Below are 15,388 nucleotides of genomic sequence, written 5' to 3' on the forward strand. Positions count from 1 at the left end.
ACAGAAATAAAAAATTAGGAAAGTCATAAGAGTATTCAGAATCATCAATTAATTCCATTACCTTTTAAACTTTTACTTTCATTACCAAAAACATTGCCCTTTTACATTATCCAAGAAAGAGCAAATCTACTGACAATGTTCCTTTTTATAGATAATCAAATCTACCCAAATGCCCTTAATCAGAATATTTACATTTGCTACTGGTTTCCCTAGGTATTTTCAGTATGTTAATTATTCCTTCCTAAATGCTGTTGTTATAAGGATAAACTTCACAACTCTACTAGGCAATGATTCTCTGCTGCAGGTAGATAGATGAACAGAAAAGCCAACTGTGTTCCTCTTTATCATAGTAGCAGGCCCAAAATGAATTAACAACCTGCCAGCCAAGGCCAATGAGTAACACATTTAAAGAGAAGAAAGCTCCAGCCTATGATGTCACCAATTAGAAAGAGAAGGGCATGCACACACATGGGGAAAGGGTTAAGCTAATCAACCACTGCCCAGTTTTTATTTAAAACAGCAAACCCAAAGGGGACAGGTGGATGAAAAGGACCCAAAGCAGATAATTGTCTTGTTAGCCCCAAAGGTATACTGGAAACAAAATTAATTTTGTGATCTGATGCTAATTTCATTCTATCTTTGTTATTACGGCCTCCATCTACTTATCCCTTACACAAAACACTACTTATCAGTAAGGCCTAATATAAAAAATACTGTATTAAAATAAAGAAAAATGGTAGTTTAATAAATATATTACAGTCTCACATAAATCACCCAATTATTGACGTGTTACAGGTTCTCAATAAAAAAATACACCACCAATAATTTCTATTTAAGACATACATAAGACAATGCCAAAGGAACTACACTAAAAAAAATTTAGTGAATAAAAAGGACAGAAAATCAAGTTTCATTAATAAAAGGACTGTTTGACTTCAAAATTATCATTTGATTCTAATTTAAATCAGTAATTTTCAAACTGAGTCAATGTGGCTATGGTTCATCTACCTTCTTAAACTTTGATATTCCAAGTATAGGAAGTAAAACGATTAACATAGGTGCTTAAGAAAAAAATTAAGAGATTTAAATGTAGTTATTTAAAAATGTTAACTTGGAATGTGGCTGCATAACACATAGAGACATTTGCAATACAAATCAGCCTGTATTCGAACACACATTTTGAAAACTTTAAATGTTCTGGGCTCACTTTTCCGCCAGTATGCAATTACATACCGCCTCCCGTTAATCAATTTGTCAACAAGCATCTGAAGCCAATTCAGTACAATGAATTCAAATGACACTGCTAGGAACACAAGATGTTATCTATTCTCATAATGTTTACAAATTGGAAAGACTGGACCAAGACACGTCAAATGATCTGAAAATAGTATGATTTAAATTATATAATGTTCTCAAATATCCCAAAGAAATGAGCGATTAGTGAGAGTCAGAACATGAGAAAATGCCTCCCTGTGGGGATAAATTCTAGCTGCGAGCCCCTGATGGGCAAAGGATGCGTGGGGGAGGCACAGATGGCCCACAGGGGAAGGAGCATGGTGGCAACAGCAGGGGCGCAACACAGAGAGGTGGGGTGCAGCCACACCATAAACTCCCAAGAGAGACAAACAGGAGAGCTCAAATTTGGTATGGAAGCCAAAATTGCAGCATATGGGTTTTTGAATGACATGATGAGCTTCTTAAAAAATCTTCAGTCACAAAACAATCTGAAAAAACTTACAGAATCTCAGGGTATGCTTAAGTTAAACAAACAAACAAACAAAACAAAACAAACCTGGCTGGACGCAGTGGCTCACACCTGTAATCCCAGCACTTTGGGAGGCCGAGGCAGGCAGATCATGAGGTCAAGAGGTTGAGACTATCCTGGCTAAAATGATGAAACCCCATCTCTACTAAAAATACAAAAATTAGCCGGGTGTGGTGGCATGCACCTGTAGTCCCAGCTACTAGGGAGGCTGAGGCAGGAGAACTGCTTGAACCCAGGGGGCAGAGGTTGCAGTGAGCATAGATTGTGCCACTGCACTCCAGGCTGGCAACAGAGCAAGATTTCATTTCAAAAAAAAACCCAAAAAACAAAACCCAACAAACCACTTTCTTTCTCTGATTTCTCACTCTCTGTGAGATACTAAAATCTAGTTATAGATAAGGGAGAAAGTAGAATCAGGAAAACCAGACAGAAAACTCATAGAAAGATATGAGGGAATGAAGTCTCTTTGTTAAACAAAACAAAAAAATAACACGCACACCACGAAAGAATCAATACCAAAGGGAAGAAAAATTAAGGAAAGCAGATCCGGGAGGAGAGCTGGTATGTGTCTCACTAAGGTGACAATAAAACTTTCTAGTACAGAGGTTATGTCTAGAGGTTGAAAATACAAAACTAGAGCAGTTCATGTGACTAAACTTGATTCTTCACTTAAGCAAAGTTAAATCAGTAAAACTACTTTTAAAATTAATGCCTTTTAAAACCAAATATAGGATTCTCAGCCGGGCATGGTAGCTCATGCCTGTAATCCTAACACTTTCGGAGGCCGAGGCAGGCAGATCACTTGAGCTCAGGAGTTCAAGACCAGCCTAGGCAACATGGCGAAACCCCATCTCTCTCTTCTTTTTTTTTTTTTTTTTTGAGACAGAGTCTTGCTCTGTTGCCCAGGCTGGAGTGCAGTAGCGCAATCTCAGTTAACCACAACCTCCGCCTCCCAGGTTCAAGCGATTCTCCTGCCTCAGCCTCCCGAGCAGCTGCGATTACAGGTATGTGCCAATACGCCTGGCTAATTTTGTATTTTTAATAGAAATAGGGTTTCTCCATGTTGGTCAGGCTGGTCTGGAACTCCTGACCTGATGATCCACCCACCTTGGCCTCCCAAAGTGCTGGGATTACAGGCGTGAGCCACCGCACCCGGCTGAAACTTGGTCTCTATAAAAAAATACAAAAAAATTAGCTGAGCATGGTGGTACGTGCTTGTAGGCTCAGCTATTTGAGGCGGCTGAGGTGGGAGGATCCCTTGAGCCCAAGAGGTCAAGGTTGCAGTGATTATAAAGTGTGACCCTGTCTCTAAATAAATAAAACTAAATAAAGGATTCTGCATTACTGACAGTTCTGGACAGTCTGTTTATAATTCTCTTCAGATAAACTTATACTTTTCTTGGTAATTATAACTTCTTATAATTATAATGGTCCAGAAAAATAATGCCAGATACTACTACTTCTGCACTTAGTTATAAATAAGGCCATTGATGCTTTAATGCTTGCAGACAATTTGTGTTCAGGCTTTTTTGCAAGTAAAAAGTAGACTCTATGTTTTTGAAGGTTTGAGCCTTTGTACCTTCCTAATTTATTTACATTAGGAAACCAGTTTACTTATTTTTTTTCATGTCTGAACTGAAAAACACAGAAAATATTATAGGGACATGTCAACTGCTCTTACACTATTTCAATATATTGCACTCTCTGTTAGATCTGTATTGGGGTGTTTAAATTTATAGGAAGAGTATTTCTTACCAGGTTGTAGCTGCTTTCTGATTCTGGGGTTCTCATTGCCTTTTACTATATTTACTCTCTGTTTTTGTGGAGATTTCTTCACAGGTGGCTTAGCCCTTGGAACAGTTTTGACTGGAGATTTCTCTTGTTTCCTTGCCCTTTTAGCATTTGTTGGCACTGGAACATCTTTAGAAATAGGAGCGTCTTGGTTTTTCCTATCCAATTTGGTTTTCTGTACAAACTGTGCAGTCAGCACTTCCGCACCTTATGTAGAAAAGACATCATTTTTTTAAGGGGTAGGGGCCCAGATACTTAGCATAGCTTTTCCATTTATTGTTCTGTTTTATTTTTATTTTGAGGGCAGTAACTTTAGTAATGGGGAATAAACTATGAAGTTTCAGGTATTTAATTAAAAGATTTTAACAAAGCAAAAGTTAAACATTCTCACATAAACATAATATGAACTTGCTAAGTGTCTGCCTATATCCCTATCAGATGAAGAAGAAAAAGATCAGAGTAATAACTGTAACAACTGAAAAAAAAAGAAAAAAAAAACACAAAAAACTTTGGGCTAGGAGCGGTGGCTCACACTTGTAATCCCAGTATGTTGGGGGGCCATGACGAGAGGACTGCTTGAGCTGAGGAGTAGGAGATCAACCTGCTCCAGGCTGGGCAAGAGTGAGACCCTATCTCAAAAGAAAAAAAAAAAAAATCTTCATAACCTTTCCTAATGTGACAGGTCAGACTGAATATGCTAGATCACCACCCCAGGATATAGATATTGACGTTTAAACAAAAAGCAGCACAGTTCCCATAAGGTGATGTGGTTAAAACTATAACCACACTGCAGAGAAGAGCTGTATAGAGAGCAATAGAGCAATACTATATATTTGGAGAGCCATATTATATATTTTACATTACTACTTATAAACATCTAAATTTTAATACCATCTGAAAAATAATCTTTTAAAAGATGGGAAGACTGAGGAAAGTTTGCACCTGGTTTTATTTCTAACAAATCTACTATCTTACACAATTATGTCTCTTAGAAGTGCTCTGCTTTGCTTCTCACATGGTATAAAAATAGCTAAAGGTGGAGGTGGATGGAAAGAAAAAGGAAATACTAAACACCTGCTTATAATGCACAACAGAAAGTATTTCAATCTTTTAAGAGTTAAAATTTAGCCTCAAAGATATCATATGAAATAATCATACACATAAATGTTGGCAAATATTTTTAAATTACATTATACAGAAAACACTACTTCTCACTAAGGACACTAAAGATCATATTAAACAGTTTAAGAAACTGTGATGAGTCTTAGTGAAATGTAGCAGAAAAAAGGAGACCCATTTCATTTCATTCTTTTGGAGGTTAGGGAAAGGAATAGTTTTAAAGATGTTTTCAGAATATCTTAATGCTGTACATTTCAAGTCTGATTATTTTCCTCCCTACCAAATTATTATATTAGTAAGTACTAAAGCAGCATTTTTTTTTTTTAAGAGTAAGACTTCTTATTACACTCTAATTACATTTTCTAAAATCTTCAGCATAGGGAAAAGTAAAATAAAAATAAATCAGGAAAACAGTTAAGACTAAATTAAAAAGAAAAAGGTTAGACAACCAAGACCCAGGGGGAAACTTTCTAATATTTGGACAAACAGAAAGGGGAGATATTCCCAAGAACACCCAGGTCTTGGGAGAAAAAGAAAAGAAAAATGAAACAAAGTGATCCTGCAGGGATTGTTCTGTTCACATGGAACACTCAGTACCATGCTTCTCAACCTGAATGCAATTAATCCACTGGTGGGGTTATAAAATAAATTCAATGTGTCACGACTGGAATTCATTCATTCTTTCTTTCTTTTTTTTTTTTTTTTTTTGAGATGGAGTCTTGCTCTGTCACCCAGGCTGGAGTGCAATACAGTTCACTGCAACCTCTGCCTCCCAGGTTCAAGAGATTCTCGTGTCTCAGTCTCCCAAGGAGCTGGGATTACAGGCCAGCGCCCCCATACCTGGCTATTTTTTGTGTTTTTAGTAGAGACGGGGTTTCACCATGTTGACCAGGCTGGTCTTGAACTCCTGGCCTCAAGTGATCCGCCCGCCTCAGCCTCCCAAAGTGTTACGATTATAGGCACGAGCCACCGCACCCAGCCCAGAACTCTTAAATGAAACAGAACAGAAGGTATCAGACTGTATTACACGTAATTTTTTTTTGAAATTTTTGTTCCAGTCATGTATGAATTTGTAGGTACTGGAATATAATATCAAACATATTTCTTACAGTGGATATAATTAAAAACATTTGAGAAACAGTGACAATTTATGTTGAGTTATAGACAATTGATTCAATACCTTAAATTGGTTCATGCAGAGCAGTATGGTTGGCCTGGAATCTATTTTACAGAGTTGTACAGTCTGGTGCACTGCTTTATACTACCATACTTTCCACTTACCCTCCTAAATACACACATCTCCACCCCATTCCTCAAGCCACAATAAGCAAGAAACCACTATTTGTGAAGCCACAGGATAAAACCAAGGCTGGGTGCAGTGGCTCACGCCTGTAATCCCAACATTTTGGGGGGCTGAGGCAGGAGTATCGCTTGAGGCCAGTAGTTCAAAGACTAGCCTGGGAAACATAGTAAGACCCCATCTCTACAAAAAAATTAAAAACTTAGTGGGGCGCCCCCGTAGTCCCAACTACTCCAGAGGCTGAGACAGGAAGATCACTTGAGCCCAGGAGTTCGAGACTGCAGTTAAGCTATGATCATGTCACTCAACTCCAGCCTGGCTGACAGAGAAAACCTGTTTCTAAACAAAGATAGAAAACTCCAAACAAAAAAATCTCCATAGGGTAAACTCTGAATTATTTAGAATCCTGGGATTACCATATCCTAGATGTTTCTTCTTTAGGCACCAACATTTTCAAATTCAAAATATTACAGATTGGCTTGGCAAACATTTTCTGTGAGGGGCCAGAGAGTCCATACTTTCAGCTTTGAAGGTCATGTGGTTTCTGTCACAGCTGCTCAGCTCTGACAACACGCCATGAGAATAGTCAGAGATGACACAGGCACAACTGAGTGGCCCCTCAGCCATACTGTGCTGCCTTCTTCTCCAAAGGGGTCACCCATATACTTCCCTACTCTTTTATAGAAATAACAGTAAAATACAATTTGAGACGACTCTAGGGCAAAGTCATATGGTTTGCTGTGCTATGTTCACTGAAATACATTTGCCAATACACTAAGTGGCTCAAGACTCCAATTCTCACTCAATTTTCAGGGAGCATCAAAACCACATGAAGAATCCAGGTGCTCACGTAAAAACCTGTGATACACATAAAGGATTAGAAACTCTGCCCCAGACTACTTTACTTTTGGAGGTCCCAAGCATTTCCCTCCTCTTTACAGGTGTTGAGGCTGTCAGCTATCACCGTTTGCTGGTACTGACGTGCTTGATTTTAGAAGAACCTCTTCTACCTCCATTTGTGAAGAGGATGGCACAGAAACTAGATGGTCGTCTTTCTTAGGATGGAACATACACGTGTGAGTGGTTTTACAAGGTGGAACATAACATGTTGGTTGTGGGTAGGCTTTTGAGGTATCTTGGTCTTTCCTATTTCTTGGTTTTCAGTTGCTATCTCAATCAGTGCTTGTCAGGCATTAGGAGGCACACAATTGCCTGAAGAGAAATGATGGCAATTCTAACTGATGCTGCAAAGCTGCAGTCCACAGGGACCAAGACAGCAAGAGGGATCGAATACAACAATTATTATCATTATTGAGATGCAGATTTGCTCTTGTCACCCAGGCTGGAGTGTAATGGCGTGATCTCGGCTCACTGCAACCTCTGTCTCTTGGGTTCAAGTGATTCTTGTGCCTCAGCCTTCTGAGTAGCTGGGATTACAGGCACGCACCACCACACCCAGTTAATTCTGTATTTCTAGTAGAGACAGGGTTTCACCGTGTTGATCAGGCTGGTATCAAACTCCTGACCTTAGGAGTTTGAGACCAAAGTGCTGGGCTTCCCAAAGTGCTGGGATTACAGGCATGAGCCACCACGCCTGGCCACAACTATTATTATAATAACCCACATAAATCGTGCTTACCTCTTTTTCTTTTCTGAGGAAACTGCCCTTTAACTAACTTAAGAGTTGTTGGAGATTTCGAGCTGTTGTCTGCTCTGGGAGCAGTTCTTTTGGGAAAGGGGTGGCACAAGTTCACCTTTTTACTCTGCACCACATGTGGCATGCTGGCCTTCCTCTTAGGCTGCACTCTCAGATTTGACGCTGGACTCAACGGAACCACAACTCTCTTCTTTGCTTTCAACATTTCTTCAGAATCCTTTTTTGTTTCAGTTTCTTTTCTTACTTCTGCCTCTGAGCCAAGAAATTCAGGATCTGGAGTCATAACTAAAGAAAATCCAGCATCACAAATTCCGTCTGAAACACAAGGAGACTGAGGATGCTCTGCTAACAAGTCCAAAGCAGTAGACACTTCCAAAATGTAAGCACTGGGGTCTGAAAAATAAGAGTTCAACTGAGTTAAAGACTTTGAAGGGCACTTTTCAGCTGGAGGAATCAAGTCAAAACCACTGGGCAGTTTCCCTAAGAATGTAGGGTCTTTCATTCTATCCTGAGGAGCAACAGTCAATGAAGGGCTTCTGTCCGTCTTGTACAGTTCTTGGAAATGCTTTACTAATGTGTTTGGATGGATTCTTTCTTCAGGAAGTGATTTCTTTGTTTCTAGCAGGGCACAATTAAGGGCAGGCAAAATAGGTATCAGCTTCATTGAGATGTCATCTTCAATTTTCAAATCTTTTACCCCTAAAATATATATACATGTATTAAACATCTGGTTTATTTTTTAAAAACAAAACATTCTGGAAAAAAATGCTTTAGATTTCAAAATTATGTGATGGTTAAACATGTTACAGTCTTTCAAATGACAACCTAAATGGCAATTAATAGAAGACTTACAGGTACATTTAACAAATATATCTCCGTATATTTGAAATTATACACACACACATGCGCACACTGAACTGAAAAAGTATCATCTGACATGCAATCACTAGGTTAGAACAAGTAAACTAAATCCTGCCTCCAGCTCCATCTCACTAACAAGGAGCTCATGAACTCAATGGTCCATCATTAGCAGTACCACTGGCCTTTAGAGCTGGCAGATTTGCTTTTGTACTTTTTCTTATTTTGTTTTAATATTTATCTTACTGTAGCTTTACCTTATTGAACTCACTTCAAATTCTTTCCATGAGTTAGTACAAATCAACTGAACTGAAAAAAGCAGCCCTAAAAAATGCCGAAATCTCACTGGAATGATTACTGCTAATTTTATCGCCTTTTCTATCAAATGAAATAAAAACTTCTAAAACTGACTGGTCTATGTTTCACCTCCTCTCCTTGGCCCATGCTTTGACTGAAGTGCTAATTTTTTCTTTTTTTGCAAATGAATAAAGGAAACAGTAAAAGGGAAAAAAAAGAGAAAAGGTCTGATCCCTATGAACTGGGTAATAAAATCTTAGAAAATTTCAGAGTTGTCAGTAATATAAAGCCACAAAAAACAATGGCCTTCAGGGCCTAGTAAGTGAAAATAAAAATTTTACCATTCTTTTTAAAGAAAAGTAACTTCAGAATAAAACACAAAGTTAGTTCTAGTTAAACCCATTAGCACTACAGCAGTTACTAGAAAAAGGAAATGAAGGACAAATAACAGCAAAAAGGAAAATGTGGCTAGATATCAAAATAAAAATTTTTGTATTTTTTGTAGACATGGGTATTTGTCGTGTTGCTCAGGCTGGTCTTGAATGAGTGGGCTCAAGAGATCTGCCTGCCTCAGCCTCCTGGAGTGTTGGGAATACAGGCCTCCCCCACTCCGGGCCCAAAGTTTTTATAAATTAAATTGTTTTAAAGTTATTACTCTGGTCTTTTTTTGTTTTTGTTTTTTTTTTTTTTTTGAGTCAGAGTCTTCTTCTGTCACCCAGGCTTGAGTGCAGTGGTGTGATCTCAGCTCCCTGCAACCTCTCCCTCCCAGGTTCAAGCAATTCTGTGTCAGTCTCTTGAGTAGCTGGAATTATACACATGTGCCACCACACCCAGCTAATTTTCATATTTTTAGTAGAGATGGGGTTTCATCATGTTGGCCAGGCTGGTCTCCAACTCATGGCCTCAAGTGATCCACCTGCCTCGGCCTCCCAAAGTGCTGGGATTACAGGCGTGAGCCACTATGCCCGGCCACTCTTTTTCTTCTTCACCTGATACAAATATAGGCAAACACTTAGCAAGTTCATACCATATTTATGTGAGAATTTTAATCTTTCGCTTTGTTAAAATCTTTTAATGAAATATCTGAAACTTTATAGTTTACAACTAAAAAAAAAAAATGAAATTAGAAATCTCACAGGAGCCAGATCTGGAGTTAGCTGTTAGACCACGAACAAATTCAACTCTGAGTTTCCTCATCTTTGAAATTGTTATAAGAGTACTTACTTTATGGATTGCTAAATCTACTACTTCCACCACAAAACCTGACATGATAAATGCTTGAAAAATACAAACAGCCACTGCCAATTACGTTATTATTATGGGTAATGCTTTGCTTGTTGCAATGAAGTGATGCCTAGGAAAGCACAGCTTTCTGCTTTAACTAGTTTTATTATTATTATTATTATTTTTAATTTTTTTGAGACAGAGTCTCGCTCTGTCGCCAGGCTGGAGTGCAGGGGTGCACAATCTCGGCTCATTGCAATCTCTGCCTCCCGGGTTCAAGTGATTCCCCTGCCTCAGCCTCCTGAGTAGCTGGAACTACAGGCACGCACCACCAAGACCAGCTAATTTTTTGTATTTTACTAGAGACAAACTTTCACCATGTTGGCCAGGATGGTCTTGATCTCCTGACCTTGTGATCCACCCACCTCAGCCTTCCAAAGTGCTGGGATTACAGGCATGAGCCACCACACCTAGCCAGTAATTGAATTAAAAAAAAAAAAACTTTAAAAACATTTTTATATTGGTTATAGCTTTATAAATACTATATAGAATTTTATGTTTAAACACACACATCGTAATTATAAAACAGTGACTTTTTTTTTTTTTTTTGAGAAAGGGTCTCACTCTGTTGCCCAGGCTGGAGGGCAGCGGTACAATCTTGGCTCACTGCAATCTCCGCGTCCCAGGCTCAAGCGATCCTCCCACCTGAGCCTCCCAAGTAGATGGGACCACAGGTGCAAGCCACCACGCCTGGCTAATTTTTTGTAGAAACGGGGTCTTGCCATGTTGCCTGGGCTGGTCTCAGAACTCCTGAGCTCAAGAAATCCACCTGCCTCGGCCTCCCAGAGTGCTGGGATTATAGGTGTGAGCTGCCGTGACTGGCCAACTCTCATTTATTTATTTGTTTAGCAAATATTTACTGTTTTATAGGTGCCTGGCATTGCTACGCACTAGGGATACAGCAGAATACAAGAAGGCCAGGCATTAAATAATTATACAAATCAATATTTAAACTATATGGATGATAAATAAGCATAGGGGTCTAAGTTGAGCAAACAGTCGTGATGGGAACGAAGAAACTGATAGTGAAGCCGAGCTTGACAGATAGGAGGAAGAATAAACTAGATTAGTGTTTCTCAATCTTTTTTTTTTTTTTTTTTTTTTTTTGAGACGGAGTCTCGCTCTGTGGCCCAGGCTGGAGTGCAGTGGCCGGATCTCAGTTCACTGCAAGCTCCGCCTCCCGGGTTCACGCCATTCTCCTGCCTCAGCCTCCCGAGTAGCTGGGACTACAGGCGCCCGCCACCTCGCCCGGCTAGTTTTTTGTATTTTTTAGTAGAGACGGGGTTTCACCATGTTAGCCAGGATGGTCTCGATCTCCTGACCTCGTGATCCGCCTGCCTCGGCCTCCCAAAGTGTTCTCAATCTTTTTAGTCATCCTCCTCCCCAGCCCTTTTAGACCCATTTTTCTCCCAAATTGACTTCCAAAATTTTAATACCACATATACACTGCATATCTGTTTATGCACTGTATGAGTAGTATTTTTTTGCCCCCAAGAACCAAGATTTGGTCCTCTGGGTGGATCAATATCACCATAAGAATGTATGGGCTTGATATGAAAAAGACTAATAGATAAGGTACAGATAAGGAGAATAGCACCTATGAAGACCCCGAGCCTGAGACATATTTACTGGAGAGACGATGGCGAAATTCAACAACAAATGAATTCAGTTTTAGACATGTTGAATTTAAGGGACCTTTGAGATATCTCAGTGGCAACGTCAGTAGACAAGTGGAGATATGGGACTGAGGCTAAGAGGGAAGCATAAACCTACAAGGGAGGTCAAGAAGGGCGAACTAGTGATGTTAAGGGAAGAGAGATATTTAAGAGGAAAAAACAGTTAACAGTGTCACGTGCTGCTAAGAGGTCAAGTCAGATGAGGACTAAATATATCCAACAGACAGAGTGAGCTGGAAACCACTGTATCCTTACCTGTTGACAGAGGTGAATGAAATAAATGTAACCCATGGAGACCCATCTGCTTGCCTCCATTTTTAAAATCTATGCAGAATGAGAATCAGAAAAAGAAAAGTTAGGTTGTTGATCTTATAAATAAAGCAAAAGTAAACATAATGAAAAATATTTTTTCCCAAAACAGTTGTCCATACCTGGTTCTGATAGTAAGGCTGATGATGTAAGTAAAATGAAAAACCCTCGATCTTCTAAGCATTTGATGATTGCCTTAAATATAAACGAAAAATTCAACTGAAGGAATATTCTGCAATCCCTCTCTTCTCCCTCTACCCATACTCATTAGTGAATATTGACCTCAAGAAAAGAAAAAATTCTGCACATGTTATGGGAGTCAGGGTAATTCTGTCCCCAGTATCAGAAACTTCAAATTCCTTAGCTGAAATAATCTTGGCCCTGTTGGGGCTATATAAAATAACCAGAACATGAAGGGTTAGTTTTAGAACAGTGCTCAAGAACATGGCAGATCAATCAGAAAAGCCTTACTTTTTCACTGAGACAGCTGACATTTCATACCACTGCTTAAACAGCCAATATGTTACCATGTAGCCAGTATAAACTCAAGATGAATCAAACTTATAAGCATCTTAAGCTCATATTTACATGAAAATTATCCCAAAATCCTGAAACTAAAAAGACTGCAAGATACCATCCAATAAAAGACTTCTTTCTACAGCGTCTTAAGAAATGGAAAATAATAGAAAATAATCAAGTTCCAGGGCAACAAGAAATACAGATGAAAATAAATTCTTCCTCTCTTTTGTTTCCCTCTATCAGAGTCTTCAGTGGACTCTTGAGCTCAAGAAAAAAGTCTTGAAATTTTAATGCTTTCAGTAACTGGGGCAGTTTTGTCCCCAGGCAGCAGTTGTTGTCTAAAAGCTGTTGTTCTAAATCATGAATTTAATAGCTTTTCTTTTCTACTGCTTACCACTTCAAAAATCTATATACACATAAAAGATAAAATCCAATATCTGTACAATAATTTTTCAGTTAAACCACCTAAACAAAATATACCATTTTACAGAATAAAACATTTTATTTCAAAACAGAGGTGACAAGGCTACAAATATAAATCATTATTTAATCACAATGAATATACAAAATCAGACTTTTCTAATGATTACACTACAATAAAGTTATGACACTAATATCTCACTCACAAAAAGAATCACTACTTTGAGTTTTCAAAAAGATTCTATGAGAGTCTCTGTGTTGTATGGCATATGATGATTTACATACTTGTCTCCTCTATAGTCGCCTAAGCTCCTTGACTTACGGGAGCTATGATTTAAGAGCCTATTTCTTTGAAAGACAGGGTATCACTCTGTTACCCAGCTTGCAGTGCAGTGGCACAGCAACAGCTCACTGCATCCTTGAACTCCTGGGCTCAAGCTATCCTCCCACCTCAGCTTTCAGAGTACCCAGGACTACAGGTGCAGGTGGTTATGCCTGGCTAGTTAAAAAAAAAAAAAAATTAAAATTTTTTTATTTTGGTAGAGATAAGGTCTTGCTATGTTGCCCAGGCTGGTCTCAAACTCCTTGCCTCAAGCGATCCTCCCACCTTGGTCTATCAAAGTAATGGGATTATAGATGTGATCTGCCATGCTAGACTTTAGGAACTATTTTGTATCCTTGCTTCTTGCCCCTCCTACCCAGTATGTGAATCATCCCTTTTTTTTTTTTTTTTTTTTGAGACAGAGTCTTGCTCTGTCACCCAGGCTGGAGTGCAGTGGTGCAATCTAGGCTCACTGCAAGCTCTGCCTCCCAGGTTCATGCCATTCTCCTGCCTCAGCCTCCTGAGTAGCTGGGACTACAGGTGCCTGCCACCATGCCCAGCTAATTTTTTTGTATTTTTTAGTAGAGACAGGATTTCATCATGTTAGCCAGGATGGTCTTGATCTCCTGACCTCGTGATCTGCCCACCTCGGTCTCCCAAAGCACGCCTGCTGGGATTACAGGCGTGAGCCCCACGCCCGGCCGTGAATCATCCCTTTGTCCAGTGTATCCATGCTGTAGATGCTACCCACCCAGTAGGCCAATAGTAGTACTTCATAATGCCTGCACCACCTACCTCACTCATCACAAGTAGTACTCAAGTACAGTATAATAAATAAAATATTTTGAGATGGACAGTCCATACTCATATAACTTTTCTTACAGTATATAGTTGTAACTATTCCGTTTTATTATTGTTGTTCATCTCTTACTGTGCCTAATTTATAAATTAAACTTTATCATAAGTATGTATGTATAGAAAAAAACACAGTATACATAGGTTCAGTACTATTCACAGTTTTGGGCATCCACTGGGGGTCTTGGAACATAAACCCCACAGATACTGTATTACATCAATAATATATAAATACATATTAAACATGAAACTCCTTACAGCAAATTAAAATGATTCCATCTAGACACAACTAATACATACATATCAATTTAAGAAAAACATAATAATATTTTAAATTAGTGATTCTTACCAACTGCTTGTTTTTAATATATTCTGTTAATTTATCTATATTTTCCCCTTGTCTGTTTGACAGTTCTACCTCATACAAATTGAAGGACAAATCTTGAAAACAGACTGTAGAGAAAAGCAGAAAAACATTTCTTATTTTTAATATGCTATTATGTACTTATAGTCAATTTGTTCATTTTATATGTTGCAAAAATGAAAGAATAGAAATACTACTCAAAAACCTTTATCATTTAATGTTCTTGGTTATAAAACTCCTTCATAAAACCTCATGAAAACAGTTACTTTAAAACAATGCTCTTAGATTAACAAGACAAATACAAATACATACTACATGAATAAACATCAGTGCTCCATGAATTAACCTAAATGACCAAGAAACTCCCTTCTCACGGTTTTTCTTTGAGTTTAAAAGAACGTCTATAAATAAAACCAACAAAAACTCTATCCTCCTTGAGAGGAATAGTTACAAGTTTCCAAATGCTTTTAATATCTGTTTGCTTAATTGCATCAGTATTTCTAGATTAAAGCTAGTCTTTGTCATCTTAGATAAAACTACCTTGCAGTTTCTAGTTGGCTTCCAAGGAACTGAAGAAAATAGTAACTCTACAACTTTCTCACAAAAGACTCTTTTAAGAGTCACTTATGATGAAATAGAAGTGTGCATGTTTGAATGTTTGGAATAGAGCAGAAAATAACCAGAACAAAGCTCAGGACAAGCAGTGTGTTATTACATTTCAACAGACCTTTCCGCTCCAAGTAATTCTGTTTTCTAAAGGCAGCCTCTGGTAGTCTTTTTTTCAAGGAAGACACTTTCATTACATATTTAAAATCTAGTTCTTGTGGTCTAAAAAATAACACAACAATATCA

The 15,388-nt window shown here is 38.5% G+C and overlaps 1 protein-coding gene across 11 annotated transcripts in view; it reads right to left on the reverse strand.

Moving 5' to 3' along the window:
- TASOR2 (transcription activation suppressor family member 2) overlaps nt 1–15,388 on the reverse strand; it is an 80,461-nt gene that overhangs the window by 25,196 nt on the left and 39,877 nt on the right. For 10 of the 11 annotated variants that reach the window (XM_010366497.2, XM_030940604.1, XM_030940597.1 and 7 more), the window contains 6 exons: nt 15,264–15,364; nt 14,522–14,625; nt 12,179–12,251; nt 12,003–12,071; nt 7,615–8,331; nt 3,521–3,763 (listed from right to left, as the gene is read on the reverse strand). In XM_010366497.2, the coding sequence (XP_010364799.2) occupies nt 3,521–3,763; nt 7,615–8,331; nt 12,003–12,071; nt 12,179–12,251; nt 14,522–14,625; nt 15,264–15,364 (1,307 nt within the window). The remainder of the gene's footprint in view (nt 1–3,520; nt 3,764–7,614; nt 8,332–12,002; nt 12,072–12,178; nt 12,252–14,521; nt 14,626–15,263; nt 15,365–15,388) is intronic. The other variant, XM_030940605.1, reaches the window with a different exon arrangement.

Source organism: Rhinopithecus roxellana, chromosome 11 (assembly GCF_007565055.1).
Source record: "Rhinopithecus roxellana isolate Shanxi Qingling chromosome 11, ASM756505v1, whole genome shotgun sequence".
Taxonomy (NCBI): Eukaryota; Metazoa; Chordata; class Mammalia; order Primates; family Cercopithecidae; genus Rhinopithecus; species Rhinopithecus roxellana.